The sequence below is a fragment of the Trachurus japonicus genome, chromosome 11 (genome assembly GCF_045865225.1).
Source record: "Trachurus japonicus isolate A0001 chromosome 11, Traja_1.0".
Taxonomy (NCBI): Eukaryota; Metazoa; Chordata; class Actinopteri; order Carangiformes; family Carangidae; genus Trachurus; species Trachurus japonicus.
This window is the reverse complement of record NC_140917.1, coordinates 9,110,769-9,131,445: the sequence shown is the minus strand read 5'-3', so window position 1 is coordinate 9,131,445 and position 20,677 is coordinate 9,110,769. Positions and strand designations below refer to the sequence as shown.

At 42.9% G+C, this 20,677-nt stretch overlaps 1 protein-coding gene across 3 annotated transcripts; it reads right to left on the bottom strand.

Moving 5' to 3' along the window:
* Positions 1-995: 995 nt before the first annotated feature.
* Positions 996-20,418, bottom strand: rnf139 (ring finger protein 139). Of its 3 annotated transcripts, none has more exons than XR_015037059.1 (7): positions 19,821-20,418; positions 15,687-16,342; positions 13,584-13,731; positions 6,823-6,929; positions 6,455-6,706; positions 3,034-4,659; positions 996-2,999 (listed from the first exon to the last, which is right to left on the bottom strand). XR_015037059.1 is itself a non-coding variant. In XM_085790884.1 (6 exons), the coding sequence occupies exons 1-6, from the start codon at positions 19,981-19,983 to the stop codon at positions 3,847-3,849; spliced, it is 2,139 nt and encodes a 712-aa protein (XP_085647010.1). In that variant the 5' UTR covers positions 19,984-20,418; the 3' UTR covers positions 996-3,846. The 3 variants fall into 3 exon arrangements, 1 of the variants encoding a protein (XP_085647010.1); XR_015037060.1 differs by having other exon boundaries at positions 996-2,954; positions 3,040-4,659; XM_085790884.1 differs by having other exon boundaries at positions 996-4,659.
* Between the last annotated feature and the right edge of the window lie 259 nt (positions 20,419-20,677).

Here is a 20,677-nt window from a genome sequence, read left to right as displayed (position 1 = left end):
CTTTCTGGTTTGATCATAGACTGTATAAAAGGGGTTTGATTTTTTTTTTTTTAACCTTTCATATTAAAGTCACTAACAAAAAAATGGTAGAGGAATAGAGGAAGTAACGTATTGGATTTCTCATTCAATGACATGGACATTTTTTGTGAATGCAGATGCATACATTATATGTTTGCATAATGTGCTGTTCATGTGACCTTCTCTTAGAAAATGTAATATGCTTGTTGTTACCGTAATAACTCTGATACTGATACCTTAAATCTAGAGTTTATCTAGCCTATTTGTTTCTTTTTTTTCTTATTCTCTGTGTCTTTGGCTCCTGGAATTATTTTTCCCACTATATTTGTGTTAGCCTAGCCTACTTGTTTATTGCAATATTAATATCATGGAAAGAACCTTGTAAGTGCCAGGGGCGAAAAGGGGCCTTGTTACTGCCAAACAAACAAGTTACAATTAAATTAAAATTTTACTATTCTTGCTTTATGTTTCTCATACATGGGAGAAAAAAGTTCTAGTTTGCAACACTGTAATTTTACAAAGTAAAGATTGTTGTGCTTTATGTGTTAAAGGTGAGGTATAATTTTTCATTTGTTCGTTTCTCTGTCATGTCTTGTGTGGATGTCTCACCCACCTGTTCTGCACCTGCATTACTTAAAATAGAATATTGAAAAACAACCAAACTACAGAATAATTACAGTAATTATCTACACTTGGGCTTTTATAACTTTGTAAAGATAATTATTGTGTTTTTCTAACAATTATCAAACCATTGTGAAGGCAGCTTTCTTTCCTGTCAGTCAAAACTGCAAACTGAGATGCCATTTAAAGTTAAATTAAATAGCGCCATCTACTGGTTCAGCTACACTGCATTTCTATACACCTCAGCACAAAGTGTATGTATGCGCGCCAGCAAGTTTTTCTATAAAAGTTTATTTATTGCATTAAAAAGTCATTCTAAGGTGATGTGAGTGTGACACGTGAGAGGAAGCCCAAACTCAATATCAAAGATGATTTTATTTACATAAATCTCTTTTTAAAACAAAAGGCAAAATGAACAGCTTTTACCTTTTCAAAAGCTTTCAGAAACAATCAGTCTAATCATCAAAGTCCTTCATCGCTGACACGTGTCAAAAAGCACAGCTTTCTAATCAAATCAGACCCCATCTCTCTCTCGCTCTCTCTTTCATTAAACATAATGTATTCCTTGCAGCTTATTTCCTGCGACCAGCAATTACAACAGTAATGAACATGAGTTTGTAGTCAAACCCTTAAGACGTTCAGGCTGTGGAAGTCTAAACAGTAAATACTCAGGAGTTGTGCTTGAAAGCTTCTTTTTTTTTTTTAATACAAATTCACAATGAAGAATCTGGTGTGGCCACTGAGGGACGTGTTATCAGCCGAGCTGCTGGACTGTCAGATAAGAAGAAGAAGGAGAAGATGGGACTCTTTTCTCTACTTTTCTCAGGCCTCATTTTGTGCCAGTAGTTTTTTGGATTTGAATTTTTGGGATCAGTAGCACATCTGCTGCCTCCTGTAGCTCAACGCTACGACAATGATCACAGATCGTATGAGCCGACAGCGTCAGATTCAACACAACATAATCTGTCCAGACTTTTCTGCAGCTCCTTCAGTTTTTTTTGTTTTTCGTTTTTTCCAAGGTCTGGAAATTTTTCAATGTACTGAGAGAACTCCTCCAGCCCTGCAGCAGGACCCTGAGACTAGAAACACAGTTTGAGCCTTCAGAGAGATGCCGTCATCGTGCTCCCATGCCACAATTGGACAGAAGCAGACAGCTCCAGTCTGCGCCAGTGATCAGAAACAAACAAAACAAAGAAAAAAAGTGCATTTACTGAATCACACCTCCTCTGACAAAAGAAATGACTAACAGCTGACACGTTAAACAATATCTGGTACTTCAAGTACCTAAAAGTCCCTTGTAGACAAAACAACTGGCACCTTTTCATACTGTATTTTGTGATATTTACCGAGGAGCATCGAGAAACGATCGTTCAACTCAACACGTTAATGCATTATTTTGAAAATACAGCTCTTCAAAATGTCTCCGTAGCAACGCTCGCATCACAAACAACAATTTCTGCGTCTGAAACAAGAATTTAACCAAAACTTAATACTGATTCCTGTGAAGTGAAGTAAAATATACGGAAAGTTTTGCATGAGAAACAAAAAAAAATCATCTGAGAACAAATGTTTTGTTTAATCCTAAGGGAGACAGTGTGCACGTGTTTGTTTTATTATATGTACAATAACGTACACAAATGTAAGCAAGGTCGCACAAGGGACCAGTAGTTAAGTAATGATAGAGGTATATCAGTGATTACAGTAGCAAGTCACTTCTTTTTAAATCAGACACACCTCTGGTTTTTCTCTGGTTGCTGCAGAGTTGATTAAAACAAAAAAAAAAACTGCTTTCGCTCCCCTGCCTTCATCCTCTCTTTCTTCACAATTATTCTCTTCAGGTTCTTTAACGACAAAAAACGTTAAGCGACAGCCGACAAACCTGAGCTGCGACTGATCTGCAGGTCGGAGTCTGAGGGAGTGATACAGGTCGGGATTTAGTGTGGAATCGATGTTTAGAGCGAAACTAAACCTCTGCTCAGACCACGTCTTTCTGGGAGCCAATCACAAGTGGCCCTTCCAAAGTACAGCTGTGCACATCTGGCTTTAAACCGTGTCTAAAATGACCAGTGTGATCGGATCTCACTTTTTATATGCTTTTATTACTTTTTTAGTTTTTATTATCTCTGTTTTATATGCAAAACCACACAGGTATGTAAAGTAGGTCCATTTTGAATATGAAAGAGAGAAATCCCTTCAAAGGATCCATAGGCTTTGGCATGGACATGATTTTGTTTTTGCCAATAAAGTTGTATTTGAACATTGTTCTGCTCAGGAATCAACCTTAAAATTAACTTTTATCTATTTGAAACAGTGGACTTGGATCTCCTAAATACTCTCTTAGGTCCAGTCACACCTGAACTCTCTCCACTTGTGATCCGATCGCCCCTGACAAACGTCAACACCAGGAGTTAAACCGCAGCGAGCTCTTCTACTTTGACAGTATTTTCTCAGATTCTTCAGTAGAAGTAGTGTCGGCAGGTTTCAACCCATAAATACACATTTTCCTTTTCTTTTTTTTTTCTTTTTTCTCTTAAATCCCGACCCGCAGATCAAACTCGAGCTTCATTTTGTTGAGTCGCTCCACAAGTTTGTCGTTATTATCAAACTGCAGCGTTTCCCCCACCCCCCACCGTCATAAAACACCTCAAGGGAACAAGAACTGCATCTTTAAGACATCATCTAAGCACATTACACGTCGGCAGGCACACACACACACACACACAGTTACACACACACATAGATTACACAAATGTGTATCAGAGCTGCACAAGTGACAGAATCTAAACAAAGTGGTGGTGATGGGACTTGAGTGTAGCTTCTCCTCTCTCTTCCACAGTTTTAACAAATGAATCCTCAAACAGCTGCACCGTAGCAAGAGCTCCAATACTTTTAGGGATTAAGTAACAAAAAGAAACTAGAGTATGACTTTTTGGTGTACTTCATGCAGCCCCAACACACACACACGGACATTCAGACATACAGACATACACACACAGAATGAGAGCAGCAGTTACTCTTTCCACGAGCCCTTTAGAGTAAAACCCAAACTCAGAATCAAACAAAAAGAAACTAACAAGAAAAGAGAGTGACATCCCTGACATTTTTCAAGAACAAATTAAGATGCTAAAGTTGTGTTTTTTTTAAATTCTCTTTAACTTAAATATAATAAAGATATATGTATTTTCTCCTATAGATCTTCTCTGGTCGTCAGTCCTCGGTGGAGTCAGTGTCATCGTTGATATAGTCTTCTTCTATCGGCGTGCTGCCGTTCTGAGTCCCCCACTCGTCCTCGTCGTACTCTATGCTGTCGTTGTCCTCCAGGAGCTCGTTGTTGAGCTCGCCCGCTCCCCCGGCGGCCTGTGCACCGGCCGCCATTGCCCCGCCGTCACCCGGCAGCTCGGCGTCGGCAGCGTCGGGCTGTCCGTGCTGGTTTTCCCCCGGCGCGTCGGGGTCTGCGGCGGCGGCGGCTGCTGCAGCGGCGTCCTGCGGCGCTGCGTAGCCGCCGTTGTTGTTGGAGAAGGCGGCTCTGTCCCGGCTCTCGTCCTCCACGTAAACTCTCTGGTGGCACATGGGGCACGTGTCCTGGATGTAGAGCCACTTCCTCAGGCACAGCGCGTGGAAGTAGTGGTGGCAGGGCGTGATGCGCGCCGAGGTGGCGAACTCCTGGTAGCAGATGGCGCACACGTCCTCGATGTCCCGCAGCTGGTCGCCGCGCATCTCCGGCAGCGAGTTGATCTTCTTGACGGCCGTGCGGCGGTTGATGAAGGTCTTCCAGCCGTTCTTGGCCTGCAGGTAGATGTTGAAGTAGGCGTGCAGGCACATCATGCAGGCGCGGATTTTGCTGCCGGACTCGAACATCATGGTGTAGGCCCCGTTCCCGAACATGATGACGCCGAACAGGAACTCGATGATGTTGCCCGTGGAGCGCACGTAGTAGACGTAGTCGTCCAGCTTCTCCCACAGGACGTTGGAGAAGCCGTCGGCCATGAAGAGGCCGTAGACGGTCAGGGACACCACCACCTGGACGGAGCGAGAGAAACGAGTTAGAAACAACGCGAGACATCATCACAGTTGTTAAAAAAGTTATCTGATCGGATTTTAGATAAGGGGTTGGATCAAATCTTGAAAAGGGGTTGTTCAAAACTAAAAACGGATTCTGAGATCGGATTGGATCACGTAATCCAATCCAGGGATCTTGGTTTTCATCTGGATCAAACCCTCAGTTTGTGTTGTTCAAAACTTTTTAGTTGGATTGGGAAAACTTTGATCCAAAAAACAGGATTATTCTGATGCCAGCTGGTGGATTCAGGAACAAAATGTCATTTAAATTCAATTCAAAATGGTCAAATAAGCAACATTTATAATGTAATATATATACATTGATATTTAGCACCTGATTTTTACATTTTAGTATTAAAGTAAATAAAGTTAACTTTTGATTATTTCAGGAAAAAATAACTTTTCCCCAACTACTGGATAAGTAAATGAAAATTGAAATTTGTATTTTGAATTTGAAACACATGGAAAAATATTCACAATGTGTTTGACTAATGTAATGTATATTTGTTTTGTTTTTTTAATTCATTTGTTGTGGGTCAGATCAGGTCTGGCTGTTTAAAAGACATGGAAGAAATAAAAAACAGCACAGAAAACAACACACTAAGTGAGTGACCCCATGCTGCTGTTCTACCTATTGTTTACAGACCCATCAGCCTTCAGTGTGATACACAGTCACATTTAGACCACTCATTATCTGGATATGGTAATCTTGAAAAGTTTGGATCTGGATCAAACTGATCCAATCCAACTTTGCTTTGAACAAGTGGGATAAAATTAAGATGGATTATGTGATCCTTGATAGCAGAAAAAGGGATTCCAAAATTCTGATCCAGATTACAGCTTTTGAACAACTGGGCCCTGGAGCTCTGCTGAGGAGCGACCTGAGTGGATGCACGCCAGTGGGGCTGAATCACTTTTCTTTTTTGCATCTATCACAGTTCCAGTCAGGACGTTTACATGTGTTGAGTGTCTCATCGGAGTTGTGTCCTTGTCCCAGTTTACATGCAACAGGAAAAATTGAATTATTGACCTCAACATAGGCGGCGATAGGCGTCGTGGCGCCGGATTTGGAGAAGTCCCATATTAATTGCACTGATAGTTTACATGCTATTCAGTTGTCCAGTTACAGTCAGATTAAGGCCAAAATTTGTTTTTTTCAGCTGTCATGTAAATGTACTGAATGAAGTTAAACAGTTCAACTGTTTAATGACTGTTTCTTCTCACCATAACCGCCCTGGACTTTTATCAAACCCGATAAACTTTCAAAAATGAGTGTTTGACCTCTGTTAGCGCTCTGTTGTTTTGTTTATCTCACACAGGATGCATACACAAGTTACGCAAAAAGGCCCCTATAAAGGCAGGAAAGAAGACGACTACAACCTGGTAAACATCGATGTAAATACTATTCAAATTTAAAATCAGTTTTGCAAATGTTTCATGGGGGAGAAAACACACTATAATACTTGAGTTTTCAGAAGTTTCACAGCAGCAGTGGTCTCAGGTCCTTACTGCAGTAAAATTAGAAGAAAAAATCTACTTTATCTAGTTTTTCCTCTAGATAACTGGTCTAATTGCTCCTGGGACAAAATGTACTTGGTTTGTTTTTCTATGTATTCATACAGTTATTACAGTCTTAATTTATTCCTCGACAGGTTGAAAAGCTGGAAGGAAGTAGTTGGATCTAATTAAACAGGAAACATCCCATCCAGTGTCACTTTCAATACGTCAAATCTATCGGCGACTCCTCCGTCCTCACCTTGAGGCAGAGCTCCACGCAGAAGGCGGTGACGGCGAAGAGCCAGGTGTTGAGGGCGTAGTGGTGCCAGAGGGCGTAGCTGAGCGCCACGGGCAGCACGAAGAGCGCCAGCGACACCAGCAGGACGGGGAAATGGCGGCGAACAGAGGAGACGTGGGAGGCACTGAGGGACATCAGGACGGGGTCGGTCATGCCGTGGATGAAGTGGAGGATGGCCGTCAGCAGAAGGCACATGTTCCGGCTCAGACGGACCTTCGGATCGACGCGGGAGAGAAAGAAAGAACGTCTCGGTTACTGAAATGTTTCCCGGGAAAATGTGAAATGTGTATGGCGTGTGTGTGTATGTGTGTGTGTGTGCAGCGACGTACCAGGCGTTCCTCTGGGTCCAGGCTGCTGAGGCCGGTCTGCAGAGCCAGGATGAAGAACAGAACAGGAGCCACGAAGCCCAAGCGCTTGTCCTCCTCCTCCGTGGAACCTGTGAAGGACGAACAAGACAAAACACCGGACGTCAGCCACGTTGTCTTTTCAGGAAGCCCATAATAAAGGGCCCTTGCACACCCTGTTTTTTCATCCGAAATTGCAGCACATTTGTACACTGACTCCAAATCTTTTGTCCGTCATTAAAGTTTTTGGAGCAGTGTGTAAGGCGTCTGTGTGTACCGATTTTTGTCGGGTGATGGGATTTTTAAAAAACGCATAGAAAAAAACAGACTTGGTGTGCAAAGAGCTTAAAGGGACAACGAGGAGTTTTGGAAAAGTGAAGCGTTTTCACACTACATTTATGAGCCTCCGCGCACCGTGAAGTTCTTTGACCGGCGCAAGACAGACTCATGTTTTCATTCATCAAGAATTAAAGTCAGAGGTCCGAAGACGATACTGTCGTAGTTCCGACCATAAACGGCGATTCGCCGGCGTTATTCTCACGACTCGCCGCGAAACCAAAAGTAAGGAAACGCTGGTCGGCTCGCCCAGCATTTCCGCCACCACTAACAATAGAGACAAAACAATATATTTATCGAAAATGGGCCCATTAACAAGTGTGGGTAGCGTAGATAAATCCACATTAATATGAGACTTTTTTATTGTCGTGGAATTTTCCGTTCTGCCGCTGGAGAAACTCCTCGTTGTCCCTGTAAGAGTATGACCAGGTTGTCCAGAAATATCTCCTCTGACTCTTCACATGTACTGAATAGAGATTATCAACTATTGTCCTCAAACAGGTGCTACAGAGTTCCTTCTTTCAAACAAAATAAATTCAAATTTTCTTTAGTATACAGGGATGCAAACGGGTCAGGACCAAAAAAGAGAGGAATTGTTTGGCGGGGGGGGGGGCTCACCATTAACAATATCACAGAAAAGTCCATTTCCAGTAGTTCAACCCCAACCAAGTATTGAGTGCATATAGATGGACATAGTTTTCAGAAGGCCAACATTTCTATATTAAAAATGCTTTAAAAAAATAAAGACCATTGCAATATTTCAATTTTGGAGATACTGATTTTTAGGTCTTCACTGAATGTTAGTCATAATTATTACTATTAAAATAAACTGAAGAAATAAAGACATGGGATTTAACATCCCATTCAGTGTGTAATGGACATACAGGCCTATATAATGTGTTAGTTTCACTTTTTGAATACATTCTACATCGCGGAGGCGACGTCTTTCCACTCTGGGCTTCCTTCACCTCTGAAACGGGGCAGAGCTCCGTGAGAAACACCTGCCTGACACAGCAACGTAGGGAACCGTGCATGTCCGCGGCGCACAGCTCCACGGACATGCACGGGGGGAAAAACGGCGTCGCCGCTTTGGGTAACGTGCGTGCATGTCGCGCGTCTACATTGGAGGTCGGCTGTTATCAGTGTAACCAGAGACCATGAATGAGTTCGCCTCACATGATTGTCACTGTCAGCCTGTAGAAAAACATTTTACTGACCCGAGCTGAGACGCTGAGACCCCCCCCCTCAAAACAAAAACTCTTCGGATCTGAACGATTCACACAAGTCACCTAATTGGTCATGAAAAAAGCGAGTTTCGCTTTTCGGCGCACTGTTTGCATCCCTGTGTGATGTTCAGGGACAGTCAGGACAGTCTGATGACAGACAGCTCTGAGGTTGAAGTTTATATTAATGCACCATGACACTGTGGCAGGTCTCTGTACTAGGGATGTGAATCTTTGGGTGGCTCACGATTCGATTCGATTCCGACTTTCAGGGTCACGATTCGATTCAAAATCAATTTTCGATTCAACCGATTCTTGATTTTCTTTTTGCGATTTTTAGTTTGCTTTATTAACACCAGACCATGTGAAAAAGTTGAATGATGATGATGTCTACAGACTATTATATCAGAAGCCATATTTCCCCCAAAAAAATGCACATCACATGTTTCAGATTTATTCAGCAGCAATATATTCGAACCATTTTAAAGTTAACTGCTACATGAAGCTGATTTTAACTCTCTTTTCAAAAGCCTGGACTGAAGGATGTGAATATTTGGGTGTCTCTTCGATTCAAAATCAGTTCTCATGCACATGCACATGGACATGTAGCCTATCACCTGTAACAAAGGCTGCTAAAAAAAAAAAGAAAAGACGGCTCACCTGCAGCCTGTCTGATTCTGCAGCGCCACAGAGGAGCTGTCAGAGCTGCTGCTGCTGCTGGTCCTCTCTCTTCAGCCTGCTGTTTGGCTGCACTTTGTATGAGTTTAAAAAAGTGAAGATCTAACGTCACCTGAGCACCGATCAGCTGATCCAGAGCTCAGTGGATGTGGCTGCTCACACCGTGTCCTAACTGGATGCGACGCGAGCGAGCGTCCGACAACCGCGTCACATCTGACGCTCTCTGTCCACACTGAATCCGTGCGTCTGTTGGAGTGGAAGCACATCAGCTGTGCGCTCGCCCGCTCGACAGACTGGAGACGTAACTACCCGGTTAAAAGATGGGTGGATACTACGTTTGTGCCTTTTAAACAGAAAACAAGTTTCTTGAAATATAGAGCCAACAGCAAGTTGTCTCTATAGTGTAGGAACACGAGTTGTAAAAAACATAAAGCAGGGTTTTCTGTAACATTATAAGACGGCGCACCGCCCCCCGCCCAAGATGAATGAAGAGGCTATAAAAAAAAAAAAAAAGTCCGCTAGTCTCCTTGAAGCGGCTGTTATGTGTCGCACACACTGAGGTGAGCAGCAGAGCGGCCGCACCGTGACCACGGTCCGCTCCAGCTGCCTGGTGTCCCCACTGCGCACCACGCAAGTTCTCCTTTACTGTTTTTTTTTTCGAGACAACACTCAGTAGCTGCGTTTCCATTACAGATTTTCGCAAAATAAAAGCGATATTTCTGAAACTTCGAAAAAGTGCAATTGCTATTTGCGGGTGTTTCCATTGAAAGGTATTTTGCGAATGAGCCGTGATGCGTCTTGCGTTTCTATGGTGACGGCACAGCGATCTCAGCTGCCTACAGCTGTTGCTGTTATTGTTTTTAACAAAGACAAAAACAGCGCTTGATTACTGAAAGGCAAAGCCCGTGTGGCGCTGCAGCGGCCACAAATAAGGACGCACTCACACGGGCCAGTTGTACCGTGCTGAAGCTCTAATGCCCCCCCCCCTCCTCTGTCCCCGCTGGCCCGCACTCACACCACCTCCAACCCAAGCTGCTCAAGCACGGTCGCCTCCGTTGATGTAGAGGGACTATTTGTTTACCAACACGGCGGATGTGCGCTTTACTGCAGAAAGAACGGCTTTTTAAACACCAGCGGTGATGAGGCGCTGATGGTTGTGTGTGTGTCCACACACCCGTACTGGTTTATGTGACTTAAGGTGACATGTCGGCGCAGGAGGGAGTGGGAACGTGGATGCGAGCCAGTCTCCTTCAACCATGCACGGAAAAGGAGAATGATAGGAAAGGTTTTTCTAATTTAATGAGAAACGATGCCCAGGTCAGCAATGCATGACAATAAACATGTGGTTCATTTGTCCCCTCAAGTTACATAAACCAACACAGCGTGGACACACACAACTCCGGTGACGCCGGTGACGTGTAGAAAAGCGAAAAAAGTGTTTCCATTACACTTTTGCGATACACTTTTGTATCGATACGTCTCAAAAACCACCTCATGAGAGCGCAAAAACTTTTTTGCGATATTTGAGAGTTTTTTCGAAATGTAGGTGTTTCCATTACCAGTTTTTAATTTCGATATTTAGGTTTTGCGCATTTCAAGGGGTAATGGAAACGCACCTAGTATCTCTCTCTCTCTCTCTCTTTTTTTTACCGGCGGTGTCAGCTGATGTGCACATCTGCAGCAACCCAAACAAATGCACATGTTACTGTTGACTGGCTCTATTCCAGCCACATGATTGGTTCGGCGCGGTGGAAATCTCATTATCATTGGTTATTTGTATTGTCTGCCAAAACATGGATGAATGAAACCTATCAACCACGTGTCATATTTCTATCGAGGAAAAGTTATTTCACAATTTATAGACACAACACCGACAAGCACTGAGAGCAGCATGTTGCAGTGACGTTATATAGGCTATAATAATAAGCAAATAGGCAAATAATAAGCCGACGAAAAGGTGCAACTTGCCACTTAACTTCTTGTCGATGAATTATTTGCGGGGGCTTTCGGGGGATCTGCTGACGGTGGAGGATCTGGGACTGATTCACTGTGGACCACCACCAGTCTGATCAGGTCCATCACAGCACAGCAGCTGCAGCACTGCCCCGCTGTCACATTACTCTCGCATATCAGCGCAATCTGTTTACTTTAAACCGACATCAGGAGAATATTGAGAATTATGATTAAAAAATATATACATTTGTTTCGAATTTTAGCCCCTGGATCATGATTTTTTTGGGCGCATTCTTGGTAAAAAAAAATAATAAATCCTCTAAAAAAAAGACAGTTGGGATGCATAATGTGTCTTATAACAGTATACTGTGCGTCATGTTATCGGCGGCGTTTGGCCTCAGACGAGTCTCGGACTTCCAGAGCAGCTACAGCGCAGCGTTGTGACCTCAACCATGGTTGATGAGAGCAGAAATGTTGTTGTAGGCCTGTGCATATTCTCATTTGTCCAGGTCATAGTATTTCAAAGGAGGTTAATGAGTCTCCACACCAGTTAGTTGGACCAGTCCCAGCCTGGTCAGATGCTACATGAACTGATGAAGCCTCTTGGATGAGAGGTGAAACGTCTTCCTAGACAAATAACTAAGTCCAGTTGAACCTCCTTTGAAAAAAAAAAAAAAGTTGTTGGCGGGCTCGTGAATTTTTTTTTTGACACGAGTAGGAGCGTAAAATCGCGTATCTCGCGTTTGGTCGCGCGTCAGAACTCGAGCGAAAAAAAAGCGTTCCTCGTGTTTGGTGGGAAGCCCCTTGTGGGTCTTCCCACCAAACACGATGAAATAGACGAAGACGCGATGGTCCCGTCGCCCCAAAAGAATCGCGTGTATTGCGTCGCAAAAAAAAAAAGTCGCGTCTACCGCGTCTCGCGCCTAATCGCGTCTTTGCGTTACGGCCTTTTACACCGCGGACGTAACGAATAAACGGTGACGGTGTGAACGAACAACATAGAACAGGACCAGACGTGGCGTTGTTTCCTCTTTTCACCGACAGCTCCACTCTCCCTTACTTACACTAACTACTGTTATTGTTGAGCCCAGAGAATTGTGGGATTTGTAGTTTTTGACCAATCGCAGGTTGTGCTCTTTCTTTTTTGTGATTTTCCCAGTTCACACATGTACTTTTTTTTTTAGGGGCAAATGCGAGTGAAATGCTCGCTCATGGTGGGCATAAGAAAATTTAAAACCTGTCTAAAATTATTTAAGACTTGAACACAATAATTCAACAAATTTAAGACATTTTAAGGCCTAAAATTTAGATTTTCAAATTTTAGACTTTTTAAGACCCCGTGAATACCCTGTTATTTCATATAAAAGTTTAAGTGCATGCATATTTTATGATGCTGTGTATTTCAGGTGTAGGTTAATATACACACAACTCAGGAGGCCTGTCATTGATTGGTTAAAACAAGGTAATCAGTAGATGGGAATTAGCGTCAGATTTAGTCACGGATCACCTTCAAACTCTCCTTGTCATGATATTTGATTTAATTATACATCAACACCAGCATCTATACTCAGGGATGCAAACGGGTCAGGACCAAAAAAGAGAGGAACTGGGGGTGGGGGGGTGCTCACATATATTAAAAATGCTTTAAAAAAATCCTTTGCAATGTTTCAATTTTGGAGATACTGAATTTTAGGTCTTCACTGAATGTTAGTCATAATTATTACTATTAAAATAAACTGAATAAATAAAGACATGGGATGTTTCATTCAGTGTGTAATGGACATACGTATATATAATGTGTTAGTTTCACTTTAATTGAACACATTCTACATCGCGGAGGCGACGTCTCTCCTTCACCTCTGAAACGGGGCAGAGCTCCGTGGGAAACACCTGCCTGACACAGCAACGGACATGCACGGGGGGAAAAACGGCGTCGCCGTCGCACCGACTGCACGCGGATATGCGCCGCTTTGGGTAACGAGCGCGCATGTCGCGCGTCTACATTGGAGGTCGGCTGTTATCAGTATAATCAGAGACCATGAATGAGTTCGCCTCAGTTTCACGTGATTGTCACTGTCAGCCTGTAGAAAAACATTTTACTGACCCCAGCTGAGACCCCCCCCCTCCCAAAAACAAAAACTCTTCGGATCTGAACGATTCACACAAGTCACCTAATTGGTCATGAAAAAAGCGAGTTTCGCTTTTCGGCGCGCTGTTTGCATCCCTGAGTATATCAGTCCGTCTCACTGCTGAACCAACTACGTTAAAGTTAAGTGCATGAATGAATGAATCCAGGGTCATGAATCTGCACAACTTGTAATGTAAGAGGTTGTATGAAGGAGAATGTGTGATCTGTACTTGTTTCCCTTCATCAGTAGGAGGTTGTATGTGTTATATGTTGTATTTGTCCTTGTCCTTTGTTATTTCTGATTCTATGTCAATGTTATGTTCATTATTTTGTTGTTAAATGAGAAACCAAGGACGCAAAAAGAATTTCAGTCCAACTGACAAAAAAGGAACAAACACACACACACACACACACTCTCTCTGTCGTACCTATGAAGGCCAGGATGCTGAGGCCGAGGTAGTGCGCCACGGAGGAGATGACGGCACTCATCCCCAGAACGGTGAGCGTGGAGTCGCAGCCGGAGATGATCAGGTTACTGGTCAGATCCCAGAAGACATCCCAGCTCAGCAGGTAACCCTGGAAACACACACACAGTCACTGAGAGGTGATGCAGGAAAATCTGCGCTGCCACATGTGCCACTTTAACTTTATGCAGTATTTTCACTTTTATTCCTTTGAATTATTTATATGTTATACTAATATGTATCTATTTATTTTATTTTGGTCTGGTTTATTCTATTTACATCAAATCAAATCAGATAAACTTCATTGTCCCGGCAGGGAAATTGTCTCGGGCACATAGTGCTGCAGGCATGGAATAAAATAAGATAAAAACCCATTATTACAAACAATAAAGACACGGTGGACCAACAGTGTTAAAAGGGCAGAATGGAGCAACAGCATCTGAGATATTGTTCATTTGTGCAAGTTGCTTTGCACAGGAATCACAGTAATAACAGAATTGCACAAAGGAGTAACAATTTAATTTGACCTATTTTATCTTAGATAACGTTTTCCTCAATGTTTTATGTATGTATGTATGTATGTATTTTTAGGTGTGTGAATGTGTGTGTGTGTGTGTGTGTGTGTGTGTGTGTGTGTGTGTGTGTGTGTGTATGCGATGACTATGTGTGTAAATGCCCCGCTGTTTATTATTTATTTTCAATCATGTAAAAAACATGCATTTCCTTAAATGTCTTTGTGTGTATGAACTTCTGTGTGTGTATCTATCGCTGTTTACTTTTAATATGTTGCACTGTGAGCTGCTTCTGCATGATATGGTGCTATATAAATACATTTGAATTGAATTGAAAACACTTTGAGCTGCTTCATTTATGAAAAGTGCTCTACAAATAAAGTTTTGATTGATCATTCATGACAGTTTTACTGATGACGGTTTTTGCTCTAAAGTTTCAGAGGGTTGAATGTCCTCAAGGTGTTTACGATCTCTGAGGGCGTTTTCACACCTATCTCGGACTTTCGGACTTTTCAGTTTGATCCGAACCTAAATATTCCAGGTGTGAAAGGTGCCACAGACACCAAAACAAAATGAGCTATGGACGTAGGGAGATGAAGCGTCCAGTATGTTTGTCTTGTAAAGTCTGTTATTCCATTTGCAGTGTGAAACCAAAACCAGCAGGACCAAATGTATTACAATGTAACAGAACACGGAGCTTGGTTCGGACTTTCAGGTGTGAAAACGCCCTTAAAGGGATAGTTCGCCCAAAATTGAAATTGCACTCATTATCTACTCACCCTTATGTCGACTAAGGGCTGGGAGAAGTTTCAGAGTCCTCCGTGGCTTCTCTGAGTTACAGGGGGTCTCGGCATAGCAGTGCATGTCCATATAACGGTTGCAAATGGATACCAACCGTCTTCGTAACAAAAAGACACACCAAAAAACATCCAAATACCTCCATGCTGCTCGTATGTAATGTCCGTCTTGTATTGAAGCCCCGAAATGTGAAATTGTTCCAAAAAAAATTAAACTCGAGAAGCTTCCGCTACAAAACAAGCTTGAAATGTAGCGGAAGCTTCTCAAGTTTAATTTTTTTCGGGACAATTTCGCATTTCGGAGCTTCAATACAAGACGGACATTACATACGAGCAGCATGGAGGTATTTGGATGTTTTTTGGTGTGTCTTTTTGTTACGAAGACAGTTGGTATCCATTTGCAACCATTATATGGACATGCACTGCTATGCCGAGACCCCCTGTAACTCAGAGAAGCCACGGAGGACTCTGAAACTTCTCCCAGCCCTTAGTCCACATGAGGGTGAGTAGATAATGAGTGCAATTTCAATTTTGGGCGAACTATCCCTTTAAGGGCGTTTTCACACCTGAAAGTCCGAACCAAGCTCCATGTTCCATTACATTGTAATACATTTGGTCCTGCTGGTTTTGGTTTCACACTGCAAATGGAATAACAGACTTTACAAGACAAACTGAACTGAACTATCCCTTTAAATCCACATAAAAGCAGAGAAACCTGCTCCAGAAGTCCTGATCAGGTCCAGTATTACTGATCCTACCTGTGAGTCCGAGCTCCCGTCTGTGGCTCCACCGGTGGCGTCGCCGCTCTCCCTCCTCACCGCCCGCACCACGTAGACCAGGATCAGCGCCTGGGCGGTGACCCGGGTCAGCCAGAACACGCGCAGCACGTCGGGGAAGCGGATCCTCTTCCACGTGTCCTCCAGCAGCAGCTGCAGCCCGTAGATCCGGTACATGTGGCGCACCAGCAGGTAGACGTAGCGGCACGAGTAGTAGAACCACTTGAGCCGCATGGCCAGGCACACGGCCGTGTTGAGCGCCAGCGCCGCGCCCGAGAGCATGGCCACCAGCTGCCGGACGTCGGCGGGCAGCTCGATCATCATCCCCCACAGAGGGATCATGATGTCCAGCACCACCAGCGCGGCGAACACCGACTGCAGGTTGAGCAGGAAGACGTAGCCCACGCCGAACACCAGCTGCACCGCCGCCATGCCCAGCCACAGCGTGGGCCCGTTGCGCGGCAGCAGCCGGAAGCCCAGCGCCGCCTTGTAGTAGGCGCTGTAGAAGTCTATGTGGGAGGTGGCGTAGTAGTTGATGAGCACCGCCGCCAGGCCCAGCAGCACGGCGAAGAAGAGGGTGTAGAACTTGAACAAGGCTTTCTGGGAGAGCAGCAGCACCACGCTGGAGATGAGGACGCCTGAGACAGAGACAGAGACAGAGACACGGTCAGAGAGACGGACGATAACAGGGTATATACAGGAATCTTGAAGTTCATTTTAATACCTTTTTAAGACTTTTTCAAGACCTTCTCAATATTTTTTAATACCTCACCACCACTTCAAGCTGTAACCATTTACATCAGTGACACTTTTAACATATAACAGTTTTAGTTTGTGATAAAGACTTTAGACCACTATGATACAACAGAATTCAAAATAGGCTGGGATAATAAATCAAAGGCAAAGTTTATCAAAAAAAAAACATTGCTCCACTTTCAAAAAACAAAAACAACAATCATGACAGTCATGACATGTGCCTCAGCTCGTTTCCTCCAGTACTCGCTTGACTTGGGCGGCATTCGACTACTCGGATACTCACTCGCTCGGTTCATGTTTGTTTTTTAAAGAAACAAATAAATTCACACACTTTCACAATGATTTTTAGGACTCAAACTCTTGGACAGCTGATTCAGAAAAAAAAAACCTTCAAAATGTAAGACTTTATAAAGTTGTGAAAAGACTTTTTAATACTTTTTAAGGGTCTTAATTTTCCCAAAATTGATTTATCGCCTTATAATACTTTTCAAGACCCTGCGGATACCCTGGATAAACTGACGGAGCGGGACGACTGATGACTGTAAACATGACGGTGATGACACGGTGACGGGAGGTGGAGGAGCTGAACCGGTCACACAAATAAACAGTCAGTATCTTTAAAAGGGTTTTTGTTTGTTGTTGTTGTTGTTTCTCCTGCAGATTTGTGATGTTGTATCTATTCTATTTAATGATATTTAATGAAAATACATCTGATACAGGATAAATCCTCTACATCAGACTCAAAATAGTGACAACATACAAAAAACACAAATATACCATTAGAAACTTCAATAAACCCATACATAATATCAATTAAAAACATATAGGCTAACAGAATAATCCAAAAATAATCTCCCATATTACCTCAAGAAAAACAACAAAACACATATAGTATGTTTTAGTTGTTGTTCTACTCTCTCATCGTATTGCTTTATATATTTTCTTTCTCATGTGTAAACAAATAAATCAAATCATTTATCTCATCCTGTCATTCAGCTGCTGTTGTTGTACGACTTCCTGTTTTACAGACGTGACTCTTTCTAATTCTTGTATCCGAGCAGAAGGAGGATCACTGTCCCACTCTTTTAAATTGGATAAAAGATTTTATATTTGAGCGAATTAAGTTTGTTTTCCTTAGTTCTATCTTATAAAATAGGTTTTTGTACTTGACTGATACACAAAACATCTCAACAGGGAAACAGTATCTAATAAATGACAGTGGATGAAAACAGTCAATAAGGCCTGAGCAGTGAGCACTCTGTTATAGTTGCTTCTTTATAATCCAGTTGTTACACCGAGGTGGACTGTCTCACTGTCACCTTGACCTTAGGCCCTTAGCAATGTTTTACAACTTCCTTTTTACAAACGAGCCTCTTTCTAATTCCTGTGTCCAAGCAGAATGATGATCACTGTCTTTCACAGTTTCATTTGCAAAAAACCTGCTCTTTTAAATTGGATTAAAGATTATAAATGAGAGGAGTAAGCGTGTTTCCCTCTAAGATGTATCCTATAAAACACATTTTTGTATAGGCTACTATATACACAAACTATGCAAACAGGAACACAAGGGAAAGCAGCATTTAATGAGTAAGAGTGAATGAAAATGAAAACAGAACAACACTCAAAAGCAGCAGAATCAAATCCTATGTTTGTTTCCAGACTGTCTCATAACTGTTGCCTGACGGTGCATTCACTGTCACCTTGACCTTAGGCCCTTTACAAAGCTCTGTGGACAAGGACAATGTAAACACTGAAGCAGATTGTTCAAGAGTTCGCTGAAAGTTTTTGATAACAGGATCAAGTTTGCTTTCCGTTTCTTCAGGGAACGCTTGTTTTCGTTTTTTCACTCCTGATTTAACCCCAGATTTATGTGCTGCTGGTGCTCGACGTGGAGGAAAGTGGGTTGAGGAAACCTGAGACTGGCTGGCTGGCTGGCTGGCTGGCCCACTTTAAAAAAAGGCTCCTCATTATTTGGCCACTTGCCTCTCCAAACTCTTAGCCAACAACACGAGGACTTTCCAAAGCGCCTGAGCCGTTCAAAGGTCCACAAACTGTACAAGAGGGGAGTTATGTAACCTGCTTGTTGTTTATCTGCATTACAGTGTTTTCTGTAAATGACCTAACACTCCATGGAAGAAGATTTTCCTGTTATGTTCTTTGTGCTAAATGTTGACGAGTTTCAAAGAACTAAAAACAATGATAAAAACTTGAGCTGCGAAGGTCAACTGTCTCAGAAACATGACATGTCACATACTGTAGTCAGTATAATATTATAATAATAAAACAGCTACTGCAAATAAGGAGTTTTCTGAATTATGACAGGCCTGTAAAAAAAAAAAACTGAAAGGGGCAATAAATGCAAACGAGACTCTCGCATTTGAATGTGATGTAACAGCTTCTGCAAATGTTGACTTAGATAAAAACACAACTAATCATTCATCACAAAGTTTATAAATAAACCAAAACAAAAAGTGGTAATGGCTTTTTTTAACTCTCATGTTCAAATGAATGGGAACTTAAACCAAACCAGAATTAGACTGTTAAAATAATATGAATAGGTACTAATAATGTTAATAAATGTGACTTTTTTCGTCCAGACAAAAGCTTAACATTTGAATCAGTCAGCTTAGACTGAGAGAAATTGTATAATGGTACAATTAATATCAAATATGACATGGGTATGATTAATAGCTGCAGTCCTACTTGTTTACACTGCTGCAAAATTTGTTCTAGAGCTGTTAATAACAATTATTTGCATGATCAATTGATTGTTTTGTACAAATGTAAATATTCACTTCACAATGAAAGAAGACTTAATAAATGCAGCTTATCTTCTCATTTGAGAGGTTGACCTCTGCAGAAGTTTGACAGTTCATAGTTACACCTTTTATCTGATTGATTGATTAATTGATTAACATCTTATTTTACACTCTCCTGATTCCAGGCTGCAGTTTGTTAAAACGATATCAACTGAATGTTCAAAGTTAGATAGGACAGAACAACATATTTCTGACAGGCAGACCGACAGGCTGCCTAAATGTCCCCCCACCACCACACACACGGGTCCTCTGAGGACACCAGTGGATTCCTATGGGGACATCAACACCTGCGGCCAAATACCAAAGGTGTCTAGCAAGTCAACAACACTTTAAGAGTCGTAATTTTGAGGCAAACGAGTGAGCTCCGCTGTCGGATACGACTTTGTGTGGATGTTAGAGCCGGGAGCTAATAAGTCGGCTTCAGTCGGTCTGACAGGTGACAGAGCTCCAGCTGCCCCGGTTTCCTCTCCGTTTGTTGACATAAATCAAACGCTCCTGTGCTGGACTGTGAAGTAAATATATATATTTTAAAAATGCTTACCCGTGACTCTGACCAACACTTTGCCCATCGCACCGGCCCATCCCGAACCAGGGTCGTAGTAAGAGTTAAAAATGGCGTCGATAATAAAGATACAGGGAACTCGCAGAGCCACATCCAGCACCGCTAAGGCCTGCTGGCCGATCCGGGCTTGGGTGGACGCCATGCGGCTACAGTCCTGGGTAGCCCCGGCGGCGGCGGCTACCCATGTAACATTAAAAATAAAAAATAAAGTCCGAGTCCCTCACACGGCCTCCTGCTGTCTGTCTGGCTGTCTGTCGTCTTCGGTTTCGCTTTGCTTGACGTTTACTTCACAGCTGGGGAGCAGCCGCAGCCGCCGTCCGCCATGTCCGCCGAGCTCAACCAACCTCCTGTTGCTTCTTCTTATTCTTCTTTTCCTTCTTCTGCCGCCGCTGCTGCCGTTTTAGCGTCAAGTTGTCGCCGTCGCCGCCTCCCAGGGCTTCACTTCGCGGTCCTCCTCCGTCCTCCGCAGTGCTGTGACACCGAAATGTCAAGTTATCGGACGGAGAAACCGGCCATTTGCTGTGTTGCGCTTCCGTTGCTGCCTTCGGAGGGACCGCAGAAGTTGCTAGGTTCTTCCGACGTAGCGTGACGTCACTTCCAGCGTCAGAGGGTGTGGCCGATGACGTTGCAAGTTTCATTAAGAAAAAAAAAAAAGTACTGTAGGCTATCTGCGCAGTTGAACGTTCATCTTATCATATTTTCTTTTTTCTTGTTGTGTGTCTTTAAATGTTGTGATATTCTGTGTCAAAGCTGTCAAACTAATTTTAGTCCAGGGGCCACATAGAGCTCAAAAATCACTGTAAAATGTTTAAAATAGCTTTTCAAAAGACGACACA

Coding starts and splice junctions, on each gene's coding strand:
- rnf139 (XM_085790884.1), bottom strand. CDS start 19,983: ATGGCGTCCACCCAAGCCCGGATCGGCCAGCAGGCCTTAGCGGTGCTG. Junction 16,343..19,820: donor AGTGTTGGTCAGAGTCACGG/GTAAGCATTTTT, acceptor TCTCTGTCTCAG/GCGTCCTCATCTCCAGCGTG. Junction 6,930..13,583: donor CAGCATCCTGGCCTTCATAG/GTACGACAGAGA, acceptor CGTCCTTCACAG/GTTCCACGGAGGAGGAGGAC.